We start from the raw sequence: 26257 nt of genomic DNA on the forward strand, positions 1-26257 counted from the left end.
CATGACAATGATGCTGCGTTTGGGGTTGCTATCGTCCTTACATATCTTGCAACTCTGTCTCTCCGTTCTCTTCCCGCCATTTCTCTCCATCAGCCGACTATCTACGCCAGATCTTGCCTGTCAACTCCAAGAAGCTGCCTGGACGGTTGCGGTGCTCTGCATCGCCTCGTCCGCATGGCTGGACTAAGACAACGACAGGCCACTGATAGCGTCCACCGCTACGCGCGCCAAACGTTCATGTCGTGGTCGTAAAACGAACACGTCGCAACGAGGCTTCCCTCCTCCGTAGGCGGGAGACGACACCAGTCGGCGCCATACCCCAGCGTCCCGGGGAACGTGTGCGTGATCTCGCCCTCTCCCGCGCCCTCAGTGATGCGGGCTACAGCAAACCCGCCGTGCATGCACGCGTTGAGGATATCCCCCTTGCGCTGCTGCGATGGATGCCACCTAGTGCGCCAAATACCGCCGGGCATCTCGAGTTCGAGCAGCGGGCGCGCCGGAGAGCGCGCATCAAATAAACGGAGGTGGGCGTCGTACCTTTGCATCAGAACAGTTAAGAAAGGGAGTCAACTTACGATCCAACAGCCAACAAGTGCTCATTGTGCGGACTTGGCGCAATGGTCGTAACGCCGCCATCGAAGCCTTTCCGCTTAACGAACGTCGGCGTGCCCGGCATACGAATATCCCATCTCTTCAACGCAAGATCATCCCCTCCCGACCAGACTGTATCCCTGCCTTGCCACGCCGTGATCCACGGCTCAAAGTCGTGCGCCGCCCACCGCTCCACCACTTGTCCCCCTACGATGTGTGCCAATTCGCCCGACGAAAGGGAAGTGATCACCTCTTCGGATCCGGGCCGATGGTCGAGACTCAATACGAGGGTATCCACATCCGCAACAGCCACTTTCTCCACCATCTGCAATCTCCCGCCATTGAGGGCGTAGCGCGTCAGCGCACCCTTGGCGTCGGCGACACTGATTTCGGGCCGGGAGGGGGACCACTTGACGTCCAGGATCGCGGCCGTCTCGACCCGGTCCTTTTCCACTGGCGCAACACCGTCAAGAGCGTACAGCAGAATCCGGCCAACACGAGGCGCCGGCGCATCCCCGCCAGAGGAGGGAGCTGTGCCCGGCGCAGGGGCCAGTTCGCCGGTGACGGGGTCCAGGAGCTGGTACGTTCCGCATGTAAAGTACTGCTCGTACCCCGGAAGGGGACAGAACTCGATCGAGTCGGCCGAGTATACCGTGTCGACTTGGGCTAGGGACGGTGCTGGGGTCAGATACTACCTCGCGAATATCCTACTTTGCATGGAGGGAGAGTGCGTCAACAAAGTTGGAAGGTGGTGCCTGAAGTGGAGGTTGATGTTGAGCTCCCTCCACCAGCTGCACTGACCTTTCTGTAAACCCACAGCCCTCCAGCGCAGCAGAGACGAGGAGCTCGAGCTGTGGTGGAAGATGCACCTCCGATGTCGGAGTCAAATACATACGTCGTGGACCCAGTCAAAAAGATTCGACGTTGACATGATTCGAACATGCGCTCCCGAAGGAAGTTGATATTAGAATAACTCGATTCTAGTCAACCGCGTTAACCACTCCGCCACAACGCCAATTCCATGTTCAGATAGTCTTTCACAGCCATAAGTGTCGAATCCTTGGTGTTCAACACTCCATTTGCCTGTTGAATCATTTGGACCAAGGCCGAATGACTGCAGCAAATGGGGGCGAGGAAGGTGCGCGACCATTGTGAGTTTTCGGCGTATTCAAACAACTTTCCTCCCTCTGTTTTGCTTATTCTCTCTCCGCATCTCTCTGTTCAGTCCGTACTCTCGACGCCCGTCAAGGGTGACGTTCGCATCAAGGCCATGTACAGAAGCAGGTCGAAGTCGTAACGGGATGTATGTAGAGTACATGAGACTTGAAGACAGAGGTAGAGAGAGACAGCAGAGTAGATAGTGGTTAGATATTTTCCCATCTGACAGGGCACAGTCATGCTTCAGTCACGCAACATTATTAGCATAAAGCGCTCTAATCGCGCAGAGTTACGGTACAACATGACGCTACTACTCGCCACCTTCACCCTCCTCCAATTCGCCTTCATCTCCACTCTCGACCTTGGCCACATCCTGCCCCAGCGCAGCCGGAGCCATCTGCCGCCTGAACATTTCCGCAAACTCCTCGGCGCTCGTCGCTTCCTCGATGTCCTTATCCTCTCGCACGCGAATGAACCGTGGGAACCGGAGACTCAGACCCCGCTCGCCACCAATATAGCCCGCGGCGGCGGGGTAGACGGGCGAGAGAGTGATATCCGCACCGCGGATCTCCCACACTTCACGCGGGAGGAACCAGCGGTCTGGCACGAGTCCGCCGGTCTCGACGTAGCCTAGTGGCTGGGTCGAGCAGACGGCTGGATCAGAGTCGGGCGGGTAGCGTACCAGGAGGTCCTTGTAGAACGCGTCGGTGAAGCCGGAAATACCTGGGGTCAGCTTCGGCCACACGCAGCTGTCGGCATTCCGCTGGTAGACTGAAACTCACACTTGCACACCGCTTCGAGCACACCCGTCTCGGGATTCCGCGCGGCCAGAAGAATAGGGCTCCACCAGCCGGCTTTGCGACCCATGCCCCACCACGCTCCGACGGGGACCAGGTCGAGGCTGTCCCCGAGACCCTCGAGGTAGTCCTTCTTGACCTTGAGCCAGCCCATCGAGCGTTGGTCCGGTTCGTACGTCGCGGGCAAAGGCTTCTTTCGTCCTTTGGCCCCCTTGCCGTCCGCCTTTTCCTCCTTGCCATCCTCCTCCGTTACATCCTCGGCGTCCTCTGGTTCGACGACCTCGGCTCCCAGCGGCGCACCCCCGCTCTCCAGCAGCTTTACCATCAGGCCCTCAGCCTTGCGCTCCACAACCTTGTCGAAGAACGCGCGAAGGTCGGCGGGGCTTTTCAAGTCCACAGAGTCAACCGCGTCGATCAGCGTCCAACGCGCGAGCATTGGATCGGCTGATGTTGGGCGCGGAGGCAAGAGAGCGCGCATGAGATGTCGCCGGGTACTCAAAGGTGATGCAAGGAGCGGCTGCTGTCAGCTACACGTCAAGGGACATAAGCTATAAGCTCACGACGTCGTTCAGCAGCATGAGGTCGAACGCGTTCACCTCGACAACGACCTTGATGTCCTCGACGCGCACGTCCTTGCGCGCGCGGTTCGTCAGTTCCTGGAAGGTGCGGTGCGCACCCGTGTCCTTGTCAATCGCAACGATCTCGGCGTCGACGATGAGCGAGGTCACCTCTTCAGTCTCGAGGAGCTCTGCGACCTCGGGAGTTGGTGTCGAGGCCCACGATGGGAAGGGATAACGTTTTCTCTTGATGGAGGACAGGAGGTCGAGGCCGCGGGCACAGACGTCGGGGTACTTGTCCGTCATGTCTTCGAGATGCCGACTGAACAAGCGGACCCAAGCCCGCCCATTCTCGCCCTCGACCCACCGCCCACCGCCGTCATCTTCTCCCTGCGGCCCGTCCCGCCGGACGTGCATCTGCAGCCTCTGCCCATCGAGTTTCGCCTCGGCCGTGAAAGGGAGGCTTCCCAGGCGCTCGTACACCTCATCGATAGACCGCGTGATGCTGCCCAGCATCGGGCTGATCGGGATACCGACCGAGAGGGGCACGCGAGCTTCAAGTCCGTCGAGCCCACCTCCTTCGATGCCGCGGACGAGATCTCCATAGTTCGGGTGGCGAACGTACACGCGGCGCACAAGGCGGACAGCCGCCGCGCTCTTGTCCTCGGCCGCCTCTCGTGATGGATCTGCCGGCTTCTTCCCATTCGCTGGAATGGGGATAACGACAAGCTCGTCGTCGGGAATGGCGAAGAACGCAGCTGCGCGAGCGACGGCCGTTAGGAGAGTTAGTCGCACTGCACCGATCTGCCGTCAGCTGATGCGGGATCTGAGCAGCTCACCCGCAGATTCCCAATCAGCGTGCGCACGAGATATCGTACCTCGTCCCCTCGCGCCTGCACCATGAGCTTACGCACGACGTCGCCCTTGAGTTTCCCGCTCTGTGGCCCACGGATATCCGCCATTCTGAGCAAGCGCTCGTACAGGTCGTGCACGACGAGTGGGGCAGGCTCGACGAGTGTGCGCATGTGGACCTTGGCCTCGTACGCGACGTCGCCAGGGTCGCCGTAGACGTTCCACAGACGCTTGAGGTCGCGCGATTGGAGCCCCGAGACATCCTTTATAGCACGCGAGAGGATCATGCTCCCGACCCCAAGCTCACAGGGAATGTACGTTGGCCGGAGATGGTTTGAGAGAAGGTAAAGGGTTGGAGGAAGGTCAAGCGGCGCCCTAGCCAGGAGGAGGTGGATGAAACTGGTGTCAGCTGTAAGTCATCGGTGCATAGCCATAGAGAAGATCAGATACGTACTTGGTAAGAACCCGCACGATCGTCAGACGTGACCGCGTACCTGCCACCTGCACGTACACGCCCACGAGGACGGAGTATGGCAGTCTGCCGGCAGGCCAGCGCGAGATGTCGACCTCGGCGGGGCGGAAGAGGAGGGAGTCGGTGTCAAAGTCGATTGGATCGACAGGCTGTGGGCGAGCGGCGGTTATTGTCGGCTTACGCTCTGTCTTGACCTTCATTTCAGGCTCCGGCCTTGCCTTAGATTCTCGAGGCCGCGATGGTCCAGCCTCCTGCGCTCGCGCGAACATGGGGTGTAGTTGCTTGGGGCTCTTCAGAAGGTCAGTCTTGACCTCAAGTGTGGCTATCGGTTTGTCGGGTTTGTCGGTCGCGACCTTGATCTCTTGGCTTGGCCGGTCCTCCTCCTCCCACTCCGCCGCGAGGCGTCGTGCCATCGCCTCGTCAGACTCATCCGCCTCGTCCACATTCTCCACCGGATGATTACTGCTCCCATTCTGCCTCGCAGGTACCTCCTCTATCGCGGCCCGTCCGTTCCCTAACCTCGGCTTCTTGTGCGGCTCAACTACGTCGACGACAACGACATCGTCATCTGAGTCGGACACCTCGATGACCTCGGCCTTCCGCTTCTGAGGAGGAGAGAAGAACGAAGCGATAGTGCGCTGTTTCGCTGGCGACTTGGGCTGCTGTTTCGGCGGCATCGTGGCTCCCCAAAGGTGGGAGAATTATGAGAGGGAGTGGGAGTGGGAGGTTATCCAGAGTCCCAGATGGAACACCTCCACACCTAACCCAGCGTCACCTCGTCATCTCACGTGACCCCACGTGGCCTCCATTCCATGTGATCGCGTCCACTTCGCGTTTCCATCATCTCTCCATCTCCTAACCCATGACAATCTACTCACTATACATCTTTGACCGGTACGCCTCTTCTCGTACGCGCTAACGCAGTCACTGCGACTGCGTCTACTACCAGGACTGGCACCGTACGCGGCCTGTGCGCACGCCCGCAGACGACCGGCCGGGGGTGCACCGTCTCGCTGCGCCGGTGGCCCCTGGGGCGCGCGAGAGCATCTTCTCATCCTCGGGGCCCGGAACGCCAGGCGTACCGACAGTCCCGCCTAAGAGGCAGGGGGGGCTGCCATTCGACGAGGAGGCAAAGCTCGTATATGGCGTCGTGCTGAGTCTGCGGAACATGGTCAAGAAGCTGTCCGGGAAGTACGTGGAGTGTAGAAGAGAGGTAAGAGGCTGATCACAGGGACGAGCAGTTCACGTCGTTCAAGACGGCGCAGTACCGGCTTCACCTTTATGAGACGCTTACGGGGTTCAAGTTCGTATTGCTGAGCGACCCGAGCGCCGACAGCTTGCGGTTTGTGCTCCGCCAGATCCACACCGGCCCGTTCATCGACTATGTCGTGCGCAACCCGCTCGTCGAGATGGATTCGCGGACACAGGGGATCGACAATGACCAAGTGAGTCTGGTGGATGGTTTGCGAAGGAGGAAGCAGAGGTGGAGGATCGGGTAGGGGAGAGAGGGCAGCGGAATACCTGTTGAACCAGGTGAGGAGGTCACTGTGGGCGCCTCAGAATGTGGAGAGCGCAGTGTGTGCGTCGGGCTGGCGGCTGTACGTCTCCTTATCGGCCGTCATTGAACTCGCGTCTCACCCTTTGACAGAGCTACGTTATCTTCCGTATCCGCTCACACCAGTTCCGCGCCGCCGTCGACCGACACATGCGCAATCTGTCCATATTCAACTAGAGCGATACCGTTGTATACTGGGTGCTACGAGATGTTCCATGATGTTGCAGGGTGCGCGTCACGCTAATCAACAACTACTCACAGCTCGCGACGACGGCTCGTCCGCTCTGCCCTACACCTCCTTGACTGCCTTCAGCCAACCTCGTTCCCAAGTCAATGCCTACATCTAAATGCTACAATTACGCGCTGGTTGGACAGCTACAACGCCCTGGTTGACAGCGCGGCGGTGCTGGTTGGACAGCCTTGGCGGCCGTGGTTGGACACAAGTCTACGTACTTTTGGTTTCCTCCTCTGCTCCCCTCTCCTGTATACGCCAGCCCATGCGGATGGCTCATTGCTACGCCGGCGCGGTCTCGGCCGCCTGAGCAGCCTGCGCCGCCTTGATAGACGCCTCAAACCAACCCCTCAACTTCGGCAGGTCCTCCTGCCCAATGCTGATGCGCACAAGATCGCGCTCCACACCGAACTGCGCGGCCCAGTCCAACTCGGTGTAGTGTGCGAGAATTGCGTATGGCGATGCGAGCGTAAAGCTCGTACCCAGACTCGGGCCCTTGGCACAAGGAAGCGTATCGTAGAACGCGCGCGCGGCGGCCGTACTCGTGAACGTGAGGGAGAAGAGGCCACCGAAGCCACCCGCCCCGTGCGACGGCGTGCGCGCACACGCAGCGTACAGCTCGGGTGTCTCGTAGCGCGGGTAGTATACGCGCTTGATGACCTTGTCCTCGCCAGGACCGGCCATGAGGCTTACCGAGTGGAGGTACTCTGTAATGGCGAAGGCATTGTCGTTGACGCGTCTGATGCGGCCGCGGTAGTCGCGGCTGTTACGCTCCATGTACACCGCATCTTCGGGGTAGTAGTTGTCCTCGTAGTCCTTGTCCAACGCTGCCTTGAGCACCGCATATTGCGAACTCTTGGGGTTGAGAATGAGCGAACCGCCCATGACGTTCGAGTCGCCGCTGAAGATCTTGGTGAGACTCGACGCCGCCATGTCTGCGTACGGCAGAACATCCACGTTTAAGAAGTTGCCGATCGTCTCGTCGATGACGATGACAAAGCCGTACTGATCCGCAAGAGCGCGAAGACGGGCGAGGTCCGGAGAGCGGATGAGAGGGTTGGATGGGAACTCGCAGAAGAGAGCGAGGATCGGGGCCTCGCCGGCCTTGTCGTTCTCCGCGAGGAGGACCTCGAGGTCCTTGACAGCACTCGTGTCACCGAGGCCGAGGAAGTGACACCCTGCACCCCACTTCTGCAAGATCTTGAGCGTGTCCGTATACGGGAAGCCAAAGCAGACGCTCTTGCCTTCGGGCTTGCCGCTTGCCTGCCGCGCCAACATTGCGACGCGGTGAGCGTGCCAGATCGCGCTCATGCCGCCAGGGAAGAGGTAGACGTCGTCGGGGGTCACACCGCGTGCGACCTCGGCGTCGGCCTGCCCGAACTCTTCGTCGGAGGGGAGAAGGCCACCAGCAATGCGGCGCTTGAGGGCCTGCTTGGCGAGCGGTGCGTTGAAAAGTGGGAGGTTCCGCCCATACCGCTCCTCAACGTACGTTCCGAGGTCGGCCACCTCGGCGTCTGGTCCCGAGACGCCTTGGGATGCGGGCGCGGGCGTGTTTACACCCTTCGTCATACGCGCGTAGTGGCGGTTACGGGAGTACCCACCCCGCGCGGGACCGGAGGGCGTAGGGGGCGTAGGGGGCGTAGACGGATTCTGCGCGCCGGCCGGCGCTTCGCCGAGGAAAGCGAGAGCGCGCTCAGCCATGCGGGACGAGATACCGTCACCCGTGTGCTGCCAGAACTGCTTGGCGGCGGGCCAGTCACCCTTGGCGAAAAGCATGATCTGGAGCTCAAGGCAGTCGATAGCGGTTACGGCCTCCTTCGCCGAAGGGAGTGCGTTCGCACCGGGACACACGACGAATTCGGCAGCACGGGAGGACACCGGAGGCGTGCGCGACGCGAGAAAGTCGCGCGCCTCCGCAGCGACTTTGGGCGAGGGGAAGAGCATGCAAAGTTCCTCGTCGGGGTTACCGAACTTAGCGAGGCAAAGGGCCGCGAGCTGATGTGAGCGGACGTGTCCACGGTTTCCATTTCCCCGGCCCAGCGTCGCTCCTCAACAATAGCCCTTCTGGCTGATCAACAGCGGTCGACGCGGCTGGACCAGCTGCTCCTCCCCATTCCGAAAACACACCCACACGCAGCTTGGAATTGGTGCGGGCCGGTAGGCTGCTTACAAAGCCCACCAACTTGGGATCGCCCATCACACTTCGGCTAACACCATCACTCCATCACACATCACGCGTCGCTCTCTTCCAACCCATCTCTCAACATGTAGACTCACCTTCTGGACAGACCGATGGATAAAGAATCGGGGATACCCAGTCTCCATGCGGTCCACGACGCGCTTCTCGCCCTCCTCATAACCAATATTATCGTCCCAATACGGTAGCGACACAGAGATAGCGTGCGGCGTATGCGGCGGAACAGACGAGCCTAGGGGGATCTGGGCCGACGCGGCTGGCGTCGCGGCAGCGCTCATGATTGAATTGGAATGAGATTGTATGTAAAAGGCAGAAGATGGAATGCATTTCGAGTCGTTACTCGGACCGTGCAATCCGCTCAGGCACGAGAGGTTACGTGCTGAGGTGGTTATCAACCAAAGCTAGCCGATTTGCTTCCGTCAGCTCAACTTTACGGCTTTCCACGCGCACACAACGCGTTCCGCAATGCGGAGTTGGTTGTTCCAACAAGTGTCCATACATAGGAAGAGGAGAAACTCGCGTTCTAGTGTGTTCGTTCTCCACTTAAACAACATCAACACTCACAAATATCGAATCCTCCTTAGCTCAGTTGGTAGAGCGCGACACTAGTAATGTCGAGGTCAGTCGTTCGAGTCGGCTAGGAGGAAGACGAGTACTTCTTTTGGCTCGGCTAGGAGGAACACGAGTAATTCTTTTGGCTCGAGGAGTAGGCTAGGTCGACAGTTGTGGGGAGAGGGCTAGAAGGGTTTGGGTTTTTGACTTCTGAGGTATAAGTGTGAGTTTGGCCGCGGTTCTGGAGAGCTGGCAAGTGAGTGGCAACTTGTGGTGACGACCACGCATCCCAACTCCGCAATTCATTTCCCAACTCCTTGGCCAGTATCCATGGCTCGCCATTCCGGCACGGCATGCGTCACACTGCGAGTCCTGAATACTTGAGGTTTGGACGCTGTGTCAAAGGTGCCTCTCTCAGATGTTTATCGGGGACGAGAGGCATTCGTAGGCTCTCGAATGTGGTTGCGCCACACTCATTCCAGCCATCCATCTGAGCTACTTCAATCCCCTTCTTGGCACATGCTGCACATCCTGCATAGCCCTCACTTGCCAACTGTCGCTTAATGTCTAGTTGATACAGTTCGGGGAGTCCCCCCCGTTACTAACCTCGACCAACCATCCTGAACGTACAATGTATCCACAACCCAGAGTCTTACGTTCGAGTGATATCTTGTCTAGATGTCTAGGCATGCATAATATTAAAAGTAATATCGAGTAGGGGGAGTGGGGGGAAGGAGGTGCTATGCTATGGTGATGGCGTCTAGTGCACCGGGGCCTTCTCCTCGTCGGGGTTGACGACGATCTCGCCTGCCTTCCCAACCGGGGTCGCCATTCCGTAACGGGACAAAGTGACGAGGTAACCGATATACAGGAGGTCGCAAATGAACACAGCCCAAGTGAGACCCATCATACCGCGAATAACGCCTTGGCAGTCACTGACGCCGTACTGTGCGCCAGTGGGGTAGTACCCGACTGGCGGGGTTGGGCAAAAGTCATGGCGCTGGACGGTGAGTGCGACCGCGGTACCGAACGCGTAGAAAGCGAAGAAGACCATGCTGACCATCATCTTGCCGACAGAGAAGAGGGGACGGCTGTTGGAGATCCAGTAGATGACGTGGTAGACGACTTGGAGGGAGGCCATGGTGCAGATGGCCACGACAACGGGGACGTACATGTGTACGCCCTGGCCGTACATGTCCTTGTACTTTGTGATTTGGATGATGGAGAGGATCCAGAGGCCGTAGACGATGACGTGCGTGAAGAGCGCAAGGGGGGATTTGATGGATGTTGCGCTGGGGTTAGCCATAGAGCGGGCGAGAGGGCCGACGGGGAGGGAGGGGGAGGGGAGGTAGGTGGTGACAAAGGAAAGGATGGAGGGCGGGAGAGACGGAAAGGACGCCGGTCTGGTCCAGGCCACCTTGAATGAGCACTCACATTGACATTGTGGTTGTGGTTGTGGTTGTGGTTGTGGTTGATGAGCGGGAGCGGTGTGGTAGTGTGGTGTGTAGGCTGTGAGGCCGGGTTATGTGATGATTGATGGAACTGGCTGTGAGGCGGGGATATGTGATGATGCTCCCCAGCCTCGCCCCCTCCTCTTATACCCTCTACGCCGCTGTCTGAGCCTCTGATACCCTCTACGTCGCTGAAGTCTGCATGACTCAGACTCTGAGCCTACAGAGTGTGAGTAAAACATTTGGCCGTGCGTCATGTTAGGGAGTTCGGGAGTTAGGAGAGGAGACGTTGGCCGCTGCCGGCCGTGGACTGTGCGACTACCGTGCGAGTGCGACTCGGCAACGCATTGGATTCTCAGGGGAAGAGTGTTCGATGCGGGGGTATGCCGGGGACCATAGTTGGCTGCAGACTGGCAGACTGGTGAGGTTGTCAGTGGGAAAAGCCAGATGTAAGTGGCGGCCGTGGCATGCCTCGGAGGGCTCAAAGCCGACGGAGGACACGTGGGTGCACGTGCAGACGTAGGCACAACGTCATACTATCACAGTTGAGAAATTCTTATCGTCCAACCCAGACTGCAAGCGGAGTATCTCCGCCGTACGCTTGCAGAGCGGCTGGAATCTAGAATCCTACAATCCTAGGCCGCGGTCGAGAACAGGCCGAGTAGGATCCTCACGTCATCCCATACCGTAAATCTGCGTCTCCCGTGAGAATATGCCTGCATCATCCTCCCGCTCGCTGCGTGCTGCGGCCCAGTACTAGACTAGCTCCGCTCTAAAATCTAAGCGCCCTACCTACCAGGGGTTCTCGAGCGCCATCTCCAGCCGCTTGGGAGGCGAACGTCCAGTCCCTACCGAGCTTGAGCTCTCGCCATTTGACGCAAATGGATTGGCGAATGGGTTGGCCATTAGCTCGGGTGGGTGTGGGCGAGCCGGAGGTGCTGCACGCATTCCCACCTCGTTGTACGAGCCGCTTCCGCTTTGGGTAGGCGCCCATGCATTGAAGCCGAAGATGGACGGCGCCTTCTTCTTCTCCTCGACGGGCCACGCAGGCCGGTCCCAGCTCGGCATCTCGAGACTCGCACTCGCACTCGCCTGCTCGGCTGCCTGCTTCTGCGCCATAATCGCAATGTCACCGTCGTCCTCGACTGCCAGGCCGTGGAAGCTGATGGCGGTCTGGCTCCTCAGTGGGCTGGTGAGGTCGGCGGGGGTGGGGGACACAGCGTGCGGCGGAGCAGACTCGGTGCGTTCTGGCGCCTTGAAGGGTGACGTGGGCCGCGCCTCTGGTGGAGGTGCGGGATGGTGTTCAATCTTCGTCACATCCAGGTCCTTACCGAGCACCTTGCCGATCGCAGCAAAGTCAAATCCGGCCGTCTTGGGGATGTGGTGGACCGCTGCCTCCTCGTCTGCAGGGTCAAGTGACGACGTCTGAGGTACGTCTGACGAGACTCTGTGGGAGTCGTCCGAGGCCCTTGGTTCGTGGGAGACACGCGGCCTCTCCCCGATATCGGCTTCTTCCTCGCGTGGTGGGTGGCCCTCATTCGGAGGGCCGTCTTCACGGGGAGGGAGGTCGTCGTCGTCCTGTGCCGGTGTCGCAGGAACGGCCCCAGTGTCGCCCGACCTGCGCACGGGCGTACTCACGCCAGAGTTGGTTCGGCTCCCCTTGCTCTTGCGCGGGAAGATACCAAGGATCTTCTTCTGCTTCTGTGGCTCCTCCTCTTCGCCATGCACAATGTACCTCTCCTGGATGTCCGGATCGAGGTCTGGGTCCTGCCGTCAGCTTCAACAAGCAACTCAAGAACTCACGTCAGGCTCGTCAAAGTACTCGGCTGTGACGGGGAAGCCGACACGCGCGAGCAGCTGCGGCATCACAGTGCGGTAGCTCATGTGGCCGTGAATAAGGTCGGTGACCTCGACATTCTCGAGCCCCGGCACGGTCTCGACGGGTCGCAGACCGGCGACAGTCTGTAGGCCACCAGTGGCAGCACGCAGAAGGTACCCGAGCATCCAGTCGTTGGTTGAGAAGCCGTTGACAAATCTCCCACCCACGACGCTGCGCGCGTCAAGCCACGTCTGCCGGTTCGCCGTCATGGTCGCGCCGAAGAGGTACACGTCCTGAACGATGCCATACGCGCCGCGGCGTGCGAGCTCGAGGAGCGCGTAGAAGATCATACGTGCGCCAAGGGAGAAGCCGATGAGCGAGGTTGGGCGGACACCAACGTGGCGCTCGATGAGCACATCGGCGAGCACGAGGCCTGCGGCCTTAGCGCGGTCCATCGCATTGGACCAGGGGTTGTCGATGAGGTAACCGAGCTTGGCAAGCACTGTTGTTAGTTGACATTTGATGTCAGCAACTCACACACTGGCCACTGCAGCGCGCTCATCAGAACACCTGCAATGGTGGCGGCCAGGATCTGCTGCCCAACGGACGACAGGACTTCGTTCGAGATGATCGCGATGGCGTTACCCATCTCGGCCATCATCTCAGGCTCCCACAGTACCGAGAAGACGTCACCGACAATCTGGTCGAGGACGGAGAACGGGAGGCGCACGTCGTCCCCCCTGCCCGCCATGAAACCGCCCACGGTGATGTAGCAGGACACGCGTTTGTTGTTGTGCAGCGGCTTCAGGATGAACGTTCTCACCTCGCGAGTACGCTTTGCCATACCTCTACCGGCAATGTTCGCGCCAGTAAGCACACCCGTAGTCGTGATCATGGTGATGCCGCCGACGCCTGTGAGGAAGCCCGCCGTACCGCTGATGCCGACGACACCGAGAGCCGCGCCGAGCCCAGCACCGATGACAGGTGCGAGGAGACCGGCCGAGAGACCGATGACGAGCGCGCCGCCAGCCGCAGCAGCGCCCATGAGTGCGTATCGGCGTGTCTTGCCTCTCTTCTTCCGGCTCTCGATCACGTCGCCATGCTCCAGCTGCGAAACGCTCTCCTCGATCTCAAGCGCGTCCGTCACACGGTTCTCGAAGCGCACAATGTCTAGCCACACGAAGCCTAGGGAGTTGGCTACGCGCTCGAGGAAAGCGCGCGAGCGCGAGTCGTACATCGAGTCGGCGATGAGAACGAGAAAGAGGTCACAGAGCTGGCGTCAGTGACGCTAAACGGGGTGATGCAGTACTCACAACGGTCCATCGAATATCCAAGGTGACCGTCTCGTCTGCAGCAGTCAAGGACGTGGACACGCCCGGCAGCGCAGGCATGGCTTGGAAGTCCTCGCCGCCGTCTAGTGCGGCCTGCTCGGGCCTGGGCGTGGTCTCGACGGGCTTGGGTGGGGATCCGGGGGGGACCTCTGTTGCTGCATCCCCAGATCTCCTCCGCTCGCCTGACGAGCGGCTCCCAGACGATCTCCGACTGTCCGCCGACCTCCGGCCCTCCGACGAGCGGCGCCCTTCAGACGAGCGTCGCCCATCAGACGAGCGTCGTGCTTCCAACAGTCCAGGGCTGTCATACGAACGGCGTGGCGATGACGACGCTGGGCGCAGGCCGCCTGCGATGTCTCCGTCGTCGTCCTCAGCTGGTCGGGGCGTTGGCGATGAAGACGACCCCATGTCCCCGTCATCATCAAAGAGGCTCGGCATGGGCCGCAACGACGAGCTGCGTGGTGGTGGCAGTGTTGTCTGTGATGGCTCTGCCTCGTCGTCATCGAAGAGTGAGGGCATGGCCCGTATTGTCGAGGTGGAGGCAGGTGGTTGCTGCGGTGGGGACGCGAGGGGCTTGCGGGATGCCGGCTCGTGCGCGGGCGGTGTCTTTACCGCTTCCTCGTATGGCGGGGCGGGGTCATCCTCCTCCTCCGGCACAGAATCTAGGTGCTCTTCCTCGATCTTCAGGTCTGCACGACGCTTGGCCTCGGGGTCGAACTCGGGGTTCTTGACCGTGTGCGTAGCCATCAGCGCCGGCACGAGGTCGGCGGGGTCGACACCGTGCTCGGCGAGGCTCTCGATCATGCGCTGCTCTACGTGTCAGCCGGTACCTACGCTCCACAACAGCGCTCACCATCGGGGCTCAGCTCCATGTGCTGGTATAGCCGCGCCATGATCTTGAGCATCCAGATATTCCCACTCTCAACGGCGGCCACGTCGTGCGGCCGCCCCTTCCCCTTCCACATCTTGGCCTGGCGCGCCTTCTCCTTAGTCCCATCCCACCCGCGGCCCATGTCGCGCACCATGCGCCGCGCAATGAGCTGGCACAGGCCGACGTACGCAATCCGCTGCCCCTCCGTCAGCAGCTCCTTGGTCGCCTGCATCTGGCTGAGTGGCGTCATCGCCTTGTCCTCGTCAAAGAGGTAGCGTGTGCGCATGTGAACGTCTTCACTCTCGTTGTCCTCGTTCAGCCGGAGGCGTGTGTACTCGCCCTCGTCGACGTCGGCCTTTTCACGCCACGAGTCGGTCGTGAGCATGTCAGGCTCGAGCTCGAGGCGCACGCCGGTCGCATTCGACATGGCCGCCGCCTCCTTCTCGTCAACGTCAAGTCGCGCTGGTGGGCGGAAACCATATCGCTTGTCATCGATGGCGTCTAGTTCGGATGTAAAGTCGTCGGAGCGGACGACCGGCATATCTGGAGGCGTTAGCGTGAGCCAGAACGAGCTGCGCAGCACGGGCGCGGGCGCGGGTGCGGGCACAGGTGAAACGGGGCCCCCGGCTCTACGCGCGTAACTCGAGCACAGCTTTTCCAAGGACGGCGAGGCTAGTACAGTTGCTGGCAGTGATGCAGGGCGGGTCGATGGGAACACGAATGCACATGTGCACGCGACACTGGGGACCAAACGCGACTCACCCTGCCACCCATCATCGTCGTCGAGATCGTCCGCCCAGCCCGAAGCCGAAGCCTTTGGCGGCGCCGCAACATTGTGCGCGCGCGGGGCGGGGAGCATGGCGCGATTGTTGTTGCCTGTTGTTCAGAGAGATGAGATGGATGAAGATATCAAGATGGGTTGAGCGGCGAATCGACGTGGTGTGGTCATTCAAATTGACCCTGGCATCCCTTACCCCGCACAAATACCCCACGTCATCCTCCTCGTTGTACGAGCCATCACTCAAAATACATCAGACGATGTCCTGGTTTATGATATGCTATGCTATCCCTACGCCTCCCACCCAGATCTCGATCTCTCCACGATCTTCAGCGCCCTGCACCGTGTCCACCATCACTGTCCCAATCCCACGATCCCTCAGCATTGACCACAGCTCCCGCTCGCCTGGGTCGCGCTGCTTGTACGAGAGCAGCAGTCGCGGCGGCCCACCGTCCACCTTAGCCTTCAGTAGCCTCTCCAGTGTTCCAACCAACGCGGGGAACGACGCAGTGTTATATGTCACGTCAGCCGCAAGCACAACGGGTATGTTTGCCGCGAATTTAGGCAGCGGCGCGTCCCAGTCGAGCACATCCGCCTCTACCCGCTGCGCGACATTGTTGAGCGCGACGTTTTCGCGCATGATCTCCATCGCAGAGTCTGCGTCAGCTGGAAGCCAAGAACGGATGGCTCACCAAGATCCGTCGCTGTGACTTTGGCCTTGGGGTCGAGGAGGGCGAGCGCGATACCGACCAGCCCCGTTCCGCTGCCGAGTTCCAATGACCGTGCTCCGCGTAGGCGGGTGAGCACCTCACGCGCCTGTGTGTTCTGATGCCTCTCGTTGAGCCAACGGAAGAGCCAGGACGCGAGTGCCAGTCCCGAGTCCCATACTTTCTGCCGTCAGCTGGCGCACTAGACACAGGTAGCTCACCTTGTCGAGGTCGAAGCTCGTCTGTTCGACGAGCTTGAGCTGGGCTTCCGATGTACCGGGAGGGAGGGGCCACGCGCGCGTGATACGCGTCTGCTTAGCCTCCTCCTTGGCCTTGCCGTTCTCCTTGGCCTTGCCTTTCTTCTCCTCCCGCTTCACCTTTGCCTTTCCCTTCTTGTCGGTGCCGACACCACGCACAGGCCCGGCCTGTGGTGGTTCGCCGGCGCGCAGCTCAATCGCCTCGCTCCACACTCCCATGACAGGCACCACCGCCTCCGACAGAGAGAGCAATGGTGCCTCGAGCGCGTGCGGCGGGGAGAACAGACCCAGGCGCCATCTTTCGCCAGCCCGCGCGGTGCGGGGCAATGGTACCGTAAGCGGCCGGTACGTGGATGCTGGCGGATCGAAAATCGTGAGTTCGGCAGGCTTGGTCGTTACAGGCCGAGCGACGCGCTGCCAGACGTAGGAGATGGGAGTGGGTTCCTCACGCAATCTAATGTCAGCGGCTCACCAATGGCAAGTATCGAGCCGCCAAAGGGTAGTAGACCCACTCTGTGCGCAGGTCGTTGGCGACCTGTGGCGTGATGACGACTCCATCGCTCGGAAGAGTAAGGCCAACTGGTGGTGGGCGGAGGAAGGAGATGTACCAGTACATGGCGAATGACAAGATGAGCGGATCTGAAATTTCGATTGTTGACAACAATACCTCCACCATGCTGGGCTTAGGGCTCGAATACCTCTCGTCCAGCGACGATAGTGACCGCGAGTCAACTCCAAAGAGGCGAGCTCGACTGAAGCTATGAGCTGACAGCAGGCGTAAGGTATCGAGTTCATCCCCCTCAGCCACGGAGAAAGCACCAGTGGAGAAACCCGCCCCTGGCCTGAAGCGAATCCGCAAGCTGCCTTCCCTCCCATCCACCTTTGACTCGGCGTCGGCGGCGCACAACAACCCGTCCGCACACCAGGGCCGCGTAAGGTCCCGACCCTTCGCCGACGGTGACTATTACGCCCACGTCTACGTCGAGCTCGATGTCTCGGCTCCTCTTCGGCGCACCATCGACGCCACTCTCGCGGAGGCCTCCTCTACCTGTGAGGTTCATGCCCTAGTCCCCACCGACGGAAAGCTGCACGTCTCTCTCTCCCATCCCCTCCCTCTCCGTCGTGATGCGGTGAAATCTTTTCCCTCTACCCTTTCCCGCACCCTCTCAGGTGCCGGGGCGTTCTCGCTGAGCCTGGCCGGCGCGCCAGTCGTATACTACAACACCCTGGGCGGCCCGACTCAAGCGGCCGGGCGCGGAAAGCCAACCCCCGGCGCTCGCGCGTTCCTCGGCCTCCGTGTCGGTGCGGGGGCTAGGGAGCTCGCAGACCTACTCGGTAAGCAAGAGGGCGTGCTGGCCAAGATGCACCTGCCTCTGTATCATGCTCAGCCCGAGTTTCACGCGAGCTTCGGATGGGCGCTGTGTCCCTCTCCACAGGAAGGAGGAGATATCAATCCAGAGGCCACGCCCTTCCCCGTTGGCCTCGTCGCGCGTCTTGCTCAGCACACCGATCCCGTGCTCGCCGAGCATCCGGGCTGGCACGTGGGCGCGCTGTGCGTCAAGGTCGCCAAGGACGTCACGCGCATCCAGTTGTAGAGTCAATGTGGATCACGATATGGTCTTGAGCTCCATGTCCATGTCGTGTCCCATTAGATTGCACGCCAGAGTGCACGTCACCATTTGGCATGTTGGTCGCGCCAAGGCCAGATGTCCGGTAATCTATAATACTAGGGCCGGGTATTCCACGCAGTCTGCAGCGTGGTAAGGACCGAGAGTCGGCTGGTGGCTGCAGTCCGCGGCCGATGGGACGCCACAACGAAGGACGTATGGTGGGCGGGTATGCATGCATCGCGTGGCGAGAAGGACCTGCCTGTGCATGCCAGACCCTCCAGCCAACGAACGGTATGCCGTTGTGCACCTTGATGGGAGCGGAGAGACACCGAAGGGTAAGTATGAGAGAGAGAGACACGGCTACACCGGCATTCGGCAACCGGGCGGACATGACCGGTCACCCCAGCTTGCTCCAACAGACCCTCAAAGCCCACCAACAACCGGCCAGGGGGGTCATCCTTGTACCGGACCTTCTGGGATTGCAAGGCAAATACTTAACCAGACACAGCACGGCGACAGCGCTACTCTCCATCTTCCCACACTCTCATTCACTAGTAATCATGGGCCTCGACTTCAAGGACCTCGTTGTCGTCATCACCGGCGGTGGTGGTGCCCTTGGGCGCTCGTGAGTACCATCCCGCTCAGTCCCAAGCCTCGCTCGTCACTGGGATCGCCGCTGATACCAGCTACGCCCTCATGTACGGCCGCGGCGGCGGCAAGGTCGTCATCAACGACGTCTCGCAGGAGGCTGCTGAGAAGGTCGCCGCCGAGGTTCGCCAGGTTGGCGGCCAGGCTGCTGTCTCTGTCGGCTCGGTCATGGACGGCGAGAAGATTATCGGCGACGCCGTCAAGGCGTTCGGCACCGTCCACGTCCTGATCAACAACGCCGGTATCCTTCGCGACAAGTCGTTCCGCAACATGACCCAGAAGGAGTTTGACGAGGTCTACGACATCCACGTCAAGGGCGCCTACTACATCACCAAGGCTGTTTGGCCCCTCTTCCGTGCCCAGAAGTTTGGCCGCGTTGTCAACACCGCTTCCCCCGCCGGCATCTACGGCAATGGAGGCCAGACCAACTACTCGGGCGCCAAGATGGCTCTCATCACCTTTGCGCAGGTCCTCAACGCCGAGGGCGTCAAGTACAACATCAAGGCGAACACCATCGCTCCCCTCGCCGCCTCGCAGATGACCGCTACGGTTATGACCCCCGAGGTTCTCTCGCACCTTAGCCCCGAGCACATCGCTCCCCTTGTTGGTGTTCTTACCGCTCGCAATGGCCCCGACGTCGGCGGTCGCCTCTTCGAGGTCGGCGCTGGCTTCTACGGCGAGGTCAAGTGGCAGCAGTCCGAGGGCCACGTCTTCAAGGCCGACGACAGCTTCACTCCCAACGCTGTCGACGTTGCCTGGCCCAAGGTCAAGGACTTTAGCAAGGGCGCGACGTTCCCCGGCAAGAGCGACGGCCCCAAGATGATGGAGATTGTCAAGCTCCAGCCCCAGCTCAAGCCCAATCCCCAGGGCCCCTCGGTCGCCAACAGCTTCAAGGGGTACACCGTCCTTATTACCGGTGCCGGTGCCGGTCTTGGTGCCGCCTACGCCCGCTACTTTGCCCAGTATGGTGCCAACGTTGCTGTCAACGACATCAACGCCGCCGCGGCCCTCAAGGTCGTTGACGAGGTTAACCGCCTCGGAGGTGTCGGTATCGCCGCTGTCGGCAGCGTTGAGGAGCCCGAGGCGATTGTCAAGGCTGTCATCGACCGCTTCGGCACCGTCCACGCTCTCATCAACAACGCCGGTATCCTCCGTGACAAGGCGTTCATCAACACCACTCCCGAGATCTTTAACTCGGTGTTTGACATCCACGTCCGCGGCTCGTGGAAGATGGCAAAGGCTGTCTGGCCCTACATGTACAAGCAGCAGTTCGGGCGTATCCTCAACACCTCGTCTCCCAACGGTGTGACCGGTGTCCACGGCCAGGCCAACTACGGCACTGCCAAGGCCGCCATCATCGGCTTCACGCGTGCTCTTGCCATCGAGGGCCGCAAGAACAACATCTACGTCAACGCAATGTGCCCCTCTGCCGGCACTGCCATGACCGCCACCGTCTGGACCCAGGAGCTCCTTGACACGTTCAAGCCCGACTTTGTTGCCCCTATCTCGGCATACCTCGCCTCGCCGCTCTGCCACGACAACGGCGTCATCATCAAGGCGTTTGGTGGTCTCGCGGCCGAGTACCGCTGGATGCGCACCGGCGGTTTCTACTTCCCCAACGACCGCCCCGCAACGGCTGACCAGCTCGCCGCCAAGTGGGACATCGTCACCAAGGTCGACGGTCGTGCCATCTTCCCCTCCCACCCTGGAGAGGCACGTGCCCCCATCACCGCCAACTTCTCCAACCAGCGCGGCGCGCGTCTCTAAGCTGTGTCCTAGGTGTGGCGATGTAGATAGAAGCCTCAGCAGTCCGGGTATATGCATGGGTTGTAGTTCTGACAAGAGATGGAGGTTGTAAGAGGGAGGGGGGATGACCGGGGGACGCGATGAGGCAGATATTCAGGACGAACAGCAGCGCAGTGTCGATGGGAGCAACGTCCCAAGAGAGAGCAGAACGGACGATGAGATGGTTGACCTCACTGTCATCGCTTCCAATAGGCCATGAGCTGTAGTGTAATCATGCTCGGCCTCGTGAATGCAGAGGCACAGAGGCGCGCGGTCGTGTACGGTCGATCCACGACGCGATGACGGGGCTTATTGACAGCCAAGTAGGACAAGACCAGCGCCCGCCCATGCCGCCCATTAACCGGGATAGCCTTTCGGCGCTGCGTTGCTCCGTACAGTTTATTACCGGGGGGTAAGTCGATGATCATCTCCAAAATGGTTGAATGAGCCGAACTCCTAAACTGTTAAAACATTCCATTCACTTGCCACTGACGCAATATTGTCACGGGGGAACAAACGCGGCCAGTCCTAGCAGTCGTATCCAGCCAAGAACGCCACGCCAAGGCAAGTTCAACTCGAACAACTAACAACCAACTTCCAACTGCCTTGCGATGTAACCACCTCCCATCTCCCTCAGCATGCAAGACCTGGACCAGGACCCCGACACCGAGAAGAGGAGGGAGCGCGTACCCGTGGATCGCCGCACCTCAATGCCCGTTCCGGAACCACTCACCCTCCGACCGCACATTCTTCAAGACATCCATGAGCATCCTCCATCGCGCTCAAGCTCCAGTTCGGACGACGACGACGACGACGACTCAGGCCGCCCGAGGGTTGATCGGCACGCGTCAGTGGCCCCAGCGTATCCTGTTATCCTGGGTCGGCGGAGGACGAAATACGTGCGTTTGCCACTCCTCATGCGCCCGTTGTTGGACCCACACGGGGCGTGGTTACGGATCGAGGATACCGCTACCACTTGGTTGAGCTTGTTTTATGGTAGGAGGGTCGGAGGGTTGGGCTGATGCCAGATCTGGCCGTTGGAGCTATCCTCTCCGCGTTTAATGGGAGCCATGAGTTGCAGACGCCTGGGGAGATGCCGAGCTACTTTGGGTACGTGCACACGCCCGCGATTGCCATTGTGATTGCGGCTTCCCTCCCTACGCCGCTGACTCACCCCCAGGTACTACGTGGTCATCGTGAGCCTCTGGACCACACAACTACATTACGATATACGGTACGAGGGCGACGACGCCGTCCACCGCCTCCTCAAACCACTCCACCTCCTTCTATTCGTCTATATAGGCGCGGCTTCGGGGGGATGGGACCTGTCGCGCTTAACCGTCCCGACACTAGAGATGAGCAGTACCGAAGCTGTCGCCCACTCTTTGGCAGGTGACAGTTTCCTAACTGTCGCAATAGCTGTTGCGCTCCACCGTGCCCTCCTAGCAGCCCAATATGTCATGGGTACGACTCTTCTCCCAATCTGACCCACCCCGCCGCAAGCTGACATCAGTGGTTGTGCTGGGAAAGAAGGCCGGCCGGCCTGTTTCCTCGCCAGCACTCTTTGCCGCCTCGTTTGCGATTACCTGCATCTTCGCCGTACTAGCCGCCACTATCCCGGCTCGAAATACTGGACTTGCTGCCGCCAAGATCGTCCTCATGTACGCTAGCGTACTTGTGGATATGGGGGCTATTCTGGTTCAGGTCATCTGGGGGGTACAAGTGCCAGTTAGGTGGCATAGCGTTGCTGAGCGGTATGGGAGTCTTACCCTCATTATTCTTGGACAGGGGTTTAGCAATCTCACGACAGTCTTCCAGAACTCCCTTTCGGGGTTGGGACAGCATGATACGGCGACGTACGCGCAGGTGTTTCTCGGTGCGTCCGGCTCTTCTCCCCTCCCCTCCCCTCTCTCAACTGCGTTCACGCCCGCCCGGTCCCTCTAACCCCAGCCATCGGGGTCATGTACGACCTCTGGTCGTTCCTATTCGCACATTTTCGCCAAGAAGTTCCCGTGGACGCTGGCCGCACATGGCTATATGAAATCATCCACTTTCCCCTCCACTTCTCCATGCTGCTGCTCCTCTTCGGCATGGTCAACACGGTATCCATCAACAGCTTTGCCTTTGGTATCGTCGACGCCGGCAACATGTTCTTCACCGCCGTCTCCTACGCCCAGAACAATCAACCCCTTGCCTCTCCCGCAATCCGGAGAATAGCCATCAACCTAAACCGCCTAAACACGAACCCAGACTTTGAAGCCCAGTACACTATATTGCAGGGCATGGCGAATGGCACCATCGCAGGCGATGTGGAACTCGAGGCATACACGTACCTCGCGCAATTACTATACGCAGCCTGCCAATCGAGCAGTATCGTTGTCGACAGTGAGGCCGATGCCCTCCTCGGTCAGCTCTACCAGGTTGACCAGAACGCCACGGCTGCTGGGTTTGATATCGAGGAAATGCGGGTATACGCCGCATTCCTGGGAATCGAGGCGCTCACAAGTATCGTGCGTTCCGCCCTCAAACGGACGTTATGGCTCTATCCCGCCGCCGGAATTACACTCATTCTCTGCGCGATGAGGAGCATGACGCGGTACCACTTTAAAGGCGCGACACATTGGGTCGTGCATGGTCTCCAGTTGAGCGTCGGGACGTGTGTTGCCCTCCTGGGCCTACTTGGACTGGGAAGTGGCGACGTCAAGGTCAACTGGTACAAGGACGAGCTGCAAGTCTACCGACCGCTGTACAGTGTCGTGTTCCAGAATATGGCCCTCGCGATCGTGTTTATCGCATACACATCCGTTGTGCTTGGAGCTGCGGTTAGTCACGGCAATGAAACTGCGCTGATACCAGATGTGGATTGAGGTCACCGAGCACAAGGACAAGTTGAAAGAGTGGTGGCGGAAGCGGTTCGGAAAATCAACCCCAGCCGAAGACGAGGTAGAAGAGGAGGCGTCATAGGCTTATTTTTGTTCGGGGAATGCATGTGTACAGTACACGTACACGCTCGGCCCAAGGCCGTCAAAGACTGTTGTGCGTTGATCGTTGCTCGCAAAACGGAGATATGGTCATGGTCATCCATTCGTCATCTATGATAGACAGGGTGCCTCAGCTCTGTTGGATAATTAGTCACCGTGGAGTGTGGAATGAGAAAATGCTCGCCGCCGGCCATCGACGTCAGAAGTGTCATTCAGCATTCAGCATTCAGCATTCAGATTCAGTGATGTGGTCAGCCAGTTCTGATTGTGACAAGTGCCACCTTGCACCTGCACCTGCTTGATGCCTCGCCAATCCAATCCCCGGCGACTGTCAAGAAGCGCCGATCATCCTATCCTAATTACAAGGGACGCCACAACGTCGTTGCCCACCTTGTTACCTTTGAGCGACCAGACCAGACCGACCTCCCGTCGGCTCTACTTATTCACTCCTGAAGGTCATGTATCGCCGCCTGGCGCAAGGCGGGGCTACCTTCCCGGCCACGTGGTCCGGATGTCGGGTATGACTAAGCCGTGGCTCCAGGGTGATAGACTGTAGTGCGGATGTAGTCCGACCAGTGAAAACGTCGGAAGCTCCGACCTTGCAATGCTTGACTAAGGTAATGGTGTCATGGTCATTGGGCTCTTCATTGCGCTCAGACATCCGGCTCACGGATTACTGGGCCGGATGTTGTTTGGAATGTCAGCACATCGAACGAGTTACGGGCGCGGCGAGCCGGACATGGACCAGGACAGTATAGTACCCAGTGTTCCACTTGTCAGCTTGCCACTTGCCGCAAGCCGCTTGCCGCAAGCCGTAAGCCGGCTAATACATTATTGTCCATCTGGTTGTATGCATCCTCAATCTCCCCCACTTCGACTTTGACTACTCTACATACTCACTTGCATTCTACCACTGACCTAGCTCCTCATCATCATCAACGTTTTACTCTTCAGTAGTCGTTCGGCGGCTTGAATCAGAACTCGGCTGGAAATCGTCCCTCGGCTTTCCCCGCTTTTCCTTTTACTCCACCCAAAAGGAATCCCTACCAAGGTTACAAAGGGCAAGCCAACACATTAGCCAACCACCACCCGATCTACTTCCCCCCCTTCCTCGAGCGAGTCACAGGACCCATTCATCTCCACCTACCCCTCATCCCTCTACATCCTCCAACTTGCTCTTGCATCCCATCTCTGGGACACGACAATGGACGTCGTCCTCCCCACTCCCCCAGCACAAGTACAGCAGTTCTCTCACCACCGGCCACCTTCTCACCACATTGCAAAGGCCGACCTCGACTTTTTGTCTCTAATCTCCTCCGACTCTCCCTCCGGTAACTCATCCCCGGCCACCACCGGCAGTAGTAGGAAAGGCAATACACGCGACCAGGCATTCGACGCTCTCCTCCTTCAGGCCGTTATCGCAGGCAGCGCAGCCGACCTCACACGCCATCACATTGCTCACGGTGCCATCATGAACACGGGCGCCTACGCATCCTGCGACCAGAGCCGTCCCTCCACCCCCAATGGCCGGCCCGTTCCTAATCGGCAACCTCAGCAGCAGTCGCAGCCCCAGCCGGCCCCCATCCCCCCGTCTAGGCAAGCACCTCGCTCCGTTCGCCTTCAGGCCGAGGTTGCCCAGCGGGCCCAGCTCGCCGCTGCTGCAGCCCACGTACCAGTGCCCACCAAGAACAGGACACGGCGCATGTCAACTGACCCATCACCCATCGTCCAGGTCCTGCAACAGGCATCACCGGCGCACGTCAACTTTTACCACGGGCGTGGCATGCCGCTTGCCAAGCCGCAGGGCAAGGCAAGTGTGCGCTGCATGGCCCGTACGCGTGTCCCCACACCGCACGGCGAGGTGTTCCTCCACCTCTATCACAACAGCCACGACGGCAAGGACCACCTCGCCATGGTGACAGACCCCATCCAGCTCGACCCCGCCGCAAGGCGTGCCGCACCAAAGGGCCGCCGCGAGATCCGCTCGCGTACCCTCGATGCGTGTTGGCGCGACGGCGAGACGAACGTGGAGCGCGTCGTGCGCGGCGCATACGTCGGCCGGCTCCAGCCCGGGTCAGAGGGACAAGCGTCCGTCCCGAAGAGCGCAGTACAGTACGCCGCCGAGGACGCTGGGGAGTACGACGACGACAACGATGCCGACTGCCTTCCGCTCGTGCGGATTCACTCAGAGTGCTTCACGGGCGAGACGATTGGGAGCATGCGCTGCGACTGCGGCGAACAGCTCGACGAGGCGATGCGCCGTATCGCCGAGCCCCAGACTGTCGGCAAGGCCGACTACCTCCCCACGCCTGAGGCATCGCGCGCACCGAGCCCCGGCGACACGAACGGCTCATGCCCTCTGGTCCCGGGGCGTGGTGTGGTCATCTACATGCGGCAGGAGGGACGAGGCATTGGGCTACTCGAGAAGATCCGCGCCTACAACCTCCAGGATCTGGGGCACGACACGGTCACTGCCAACCTCATGCTCGGACATGGCGCTGACGAACGCTCGTATGCTGTGGCTGCCGAGATCCTCCGCGACCTCGGGCTTGCGGGCGACGAGGCGCTTGGCCGCGGCGGCGTCCGTCTCCTCACCAACAACCCTGAGAAGGTTGAGGGCCTCTCAGCCGAGGGTATCCGTATCGCCGAGCGCGTCGGCATGGTCCCCCGTGACTGGCAGTGCAAGCACTCGACGCCAAAGCGGGAAGCGATGGAGCTCGACGACGAGGAGACCGAGTATGGCGAGTGGCGGGCGAGACGCGCCGGCGTTGGGCTGCTGGGTGCGACGACGACGCGCGGACCAGAGCTCGAGAAGTACCTTCGCACAAAGATTGAGCGGATGGGCCACAGTGAGTCATTTCAACTATGGCAGCGGCGATAGTGAGACCATGCACTGACACACAGTGATTGAGATTCCCGAGTAGGAGTAGGCGGATGTCTGGGATGGATCAATTGGTTTGGATCTTGTATACGTATGCAGCAGTTTGCGGCTGAGCGTGAGCGTTGTATGGGTGAAAGGTGACTGGATGATGACTGTATTCATTCAGGATGGGATG

General features: G+C 59.9%; 11 protein-coding genes across 11 annotated transcripts; 5 read left to right on the forward strand and 6 right to left on the reverse strand.

The window, feature by feature from the left end:
* Nucleotides 1–218: 218 nt before the first annotated feature.
* On the reverse strand, nt 219–1484 carry CcaverHIS019_0212210 (uncharacterized protein; the record flags this gene model as incomplete). The annotated part of the gene is made up of 3 exons (XM_060598319.1): nt 219–537; nt 576–1269; nt 1409–1484. The coding sequence occupies 3 exons, from the start codon at nt 1482–1484 to the stop codon at nt 219–221; spliced, it is 1089 nt and encodes a 362-aa protein (XP_060455125.1).
* A 575-nt stretch (nt 1485–2059) lies between these two features.
* On the reverse strand, nt 2060–5104 carry CcaverHIS019_0212220 (uncharacterized protein; the record flags this gene model as incomplete). Its single annotated transcript, XM_060598320.1, has 5 exons — nt 2060–2472; nt 2532–3063; nt 3107–3907; nt 3943–4354; nt 4410–5104. The coding sequence occupies 5 exons, from the start codon at nt 5102–5104 to the stop codon at nt 2060–2062; spliced, it is 2853 nt and encodes a 950-aa protein (XP_060455126.1).
* A 185-nt stretch (nt 5105–5289) lies between these two features.
* Nucleotides 5290–6159, forward strand: bet5 (uncharacterized protein; the record flags this gene model as incomplete). Its single annotated transcript, XM_060598321.1, has 4 exons — nt 5290–5321; nt 5352–5618; nt 5659–5872; nt 6109–6159. The coding sequence occupies 4 exons, from the start codon at nt 5290–5292 to the stop codon at nt 6157–6159; spliced, it is 564 nt and encodes a 187-aa protein (XP_060455127.1).
* A 337-nt stretch (nt 6160–6496) lies between these two features.
* On the reverse strand, nt 6497–8689 carry STR2 (uncharacterized protein; the record flags this gene model as incomplete). Its single annotated transcript, XM_060598323.1, has 2 exons — nt 6497–8209; nt 8492–8689. The coding sequence occupies 2 exons, from the start codon at nt 8687–8689 to the stop codon at nt 6497–6499; spliced, it is 1911 nt and encodes a 636-aa protein (XP_060455128.1).
* Nucleotides 8690–9723: 1034 nt separating this feature from the next.
* CcaverHIS019_0212250 (uncharacterized protein) lies at nt 9724–10405 on the reverse strand (the record flags this gene model as incomplete). Its single annotated transcript, XM_060598324.1, has 2 exons — nt 9724–10255; nt 10398–10405. 2 exons carry the CDS (start codon nt 10403–10405, stop codon nt 9724–9726), a joined length of 540 nt encoding a protein of 179 aa, XP_060455129.1.
* An 801-nt stretch (nt 10406–11206) lies between these two features.
* On the reverse strand, nt 11207–15294 carry CcaverHIS019_0212260 (uncharacterized protein; the record flags this gene model as incomplete). Its single annotated transcript, XM_060598325.1, has 6 exons — nt 11207–12181; nt 12218–12735; nt 12771–13506; nt 13547–14376; nt 14418–14978; nt 15198–15294. 6 exons carry the CDS (start codon nt 15292–15294, stop codon nt 11207–11209), a joined length of 3717 nt encoding a protein of 1238 aa, XP_060455130.1.
* A 199-nt stretch (nt 15295–15493) lies between these two features.
* FUN30 (uncharacterized protein) lies at nt 15494–16793 on the reverse strand (the record flags this gene model as incomplete). Its single annotated transcript, XM_060598326.1, has 4 exons — nt 15494–15870; nt 15906–16104; nt 16142–16631; nt 16690–16793. The coding sequence occupies 4 exons, from the start codon at nt 16791–16793 to the stop codon at nt 15494–15496; spliced, it is 1170 nt and encodes a 389-aa protein (XP_060455131.1).
* A 58-nt stretch (nt 16794–16851) lies between these two features.
* Nucleotides 16852–17772, forward strand: CcaverHIS019_0212280 (uncharacterized protein; the record flags this gene model as incomplete). Its single annotated transcript, XM_060598327.1, has 2 exons — nt 16852–16904; nt 16953–17772. The coding sequence occupies 2 exons, from the start codon at nt 16852–16854 to the stop codon at nt 17770–17772; spliced, it is 873 nt and encodes a 290-aa protein (XP_060455132.1).
* Nucleotides 17773–18347: 575 nt separating this feature from the next.
* Nucleotides 18348–20202, forward strand: CcaverHIS019_0212290 (uncharacterized protein; the record flags this gene model as incomplete). Its single annotated transcript, XM_060598328.1, has 2 exons — nt 18348–18412; nt 18474–20202. The coding sequence occupies 2 exons, from the start codon at nt 18348–18350 to the stop codon at nt 20200–20202; spliced, it is 1794 nt and encodes a 597-aa protein (XP_060455133.1).
* A 656-nt stretch (nt 20203–20858) lies between these two features.
* CcaverHIS019_0212300 (uncharacterized protein) lies at nt 20859–23184 on the forward strand (the record flags this gene model as incomplete). The annotated part of the gene is made up of 6 exons (XM_060598329.1): nt 20859–21216; nt 21249–21330; nt 21401–21684; nt 21734–22096; nt 22171–23042; nt 23077–23184. 6 exons carry the CDS (start codon nt 20859–20861, stop codon nt 23182–23184), a joined length of 2067 nt encoding a protein of 688 aa, XP_060455134.1.
* A 1221-nt stretch (nt 23185–24405) lies between these two features.
* Nucleotides 24406–26125, forward strand: RIB1 (uncharacterized protein; the record flags this gene model as incomplete). The annotated part of the gene is made up of 2 exons (XM_060598330.1): nt 24406–26050; nt 26106–26125. The coding sequence occupies 2 exons, from the start codon at nt 24406–24408 to the stop codon at nt 26123–26125; spliced, it is 1665 nt and encodes a 554-aa protein (XP_060455135.1).
* Nucleotides 26126–26257: the final 132 nt, after the last annotated feature.

Source organism: Cutaneotrichosporon cavernicola (genome assembly GCF_030864355.1).
Source record: "Cutaneotrichosporon cavernicola HIS019 DNA, chromosome: 2".
NCBI classification, from domain to species: Eukaryota; Fungi; Basidiomycota; class Tremellomycetes; order Trichosporonales; family Trichosporonaceae; genus Cutaneotrichosporon; species Cutaneotrichosporon cavernicola.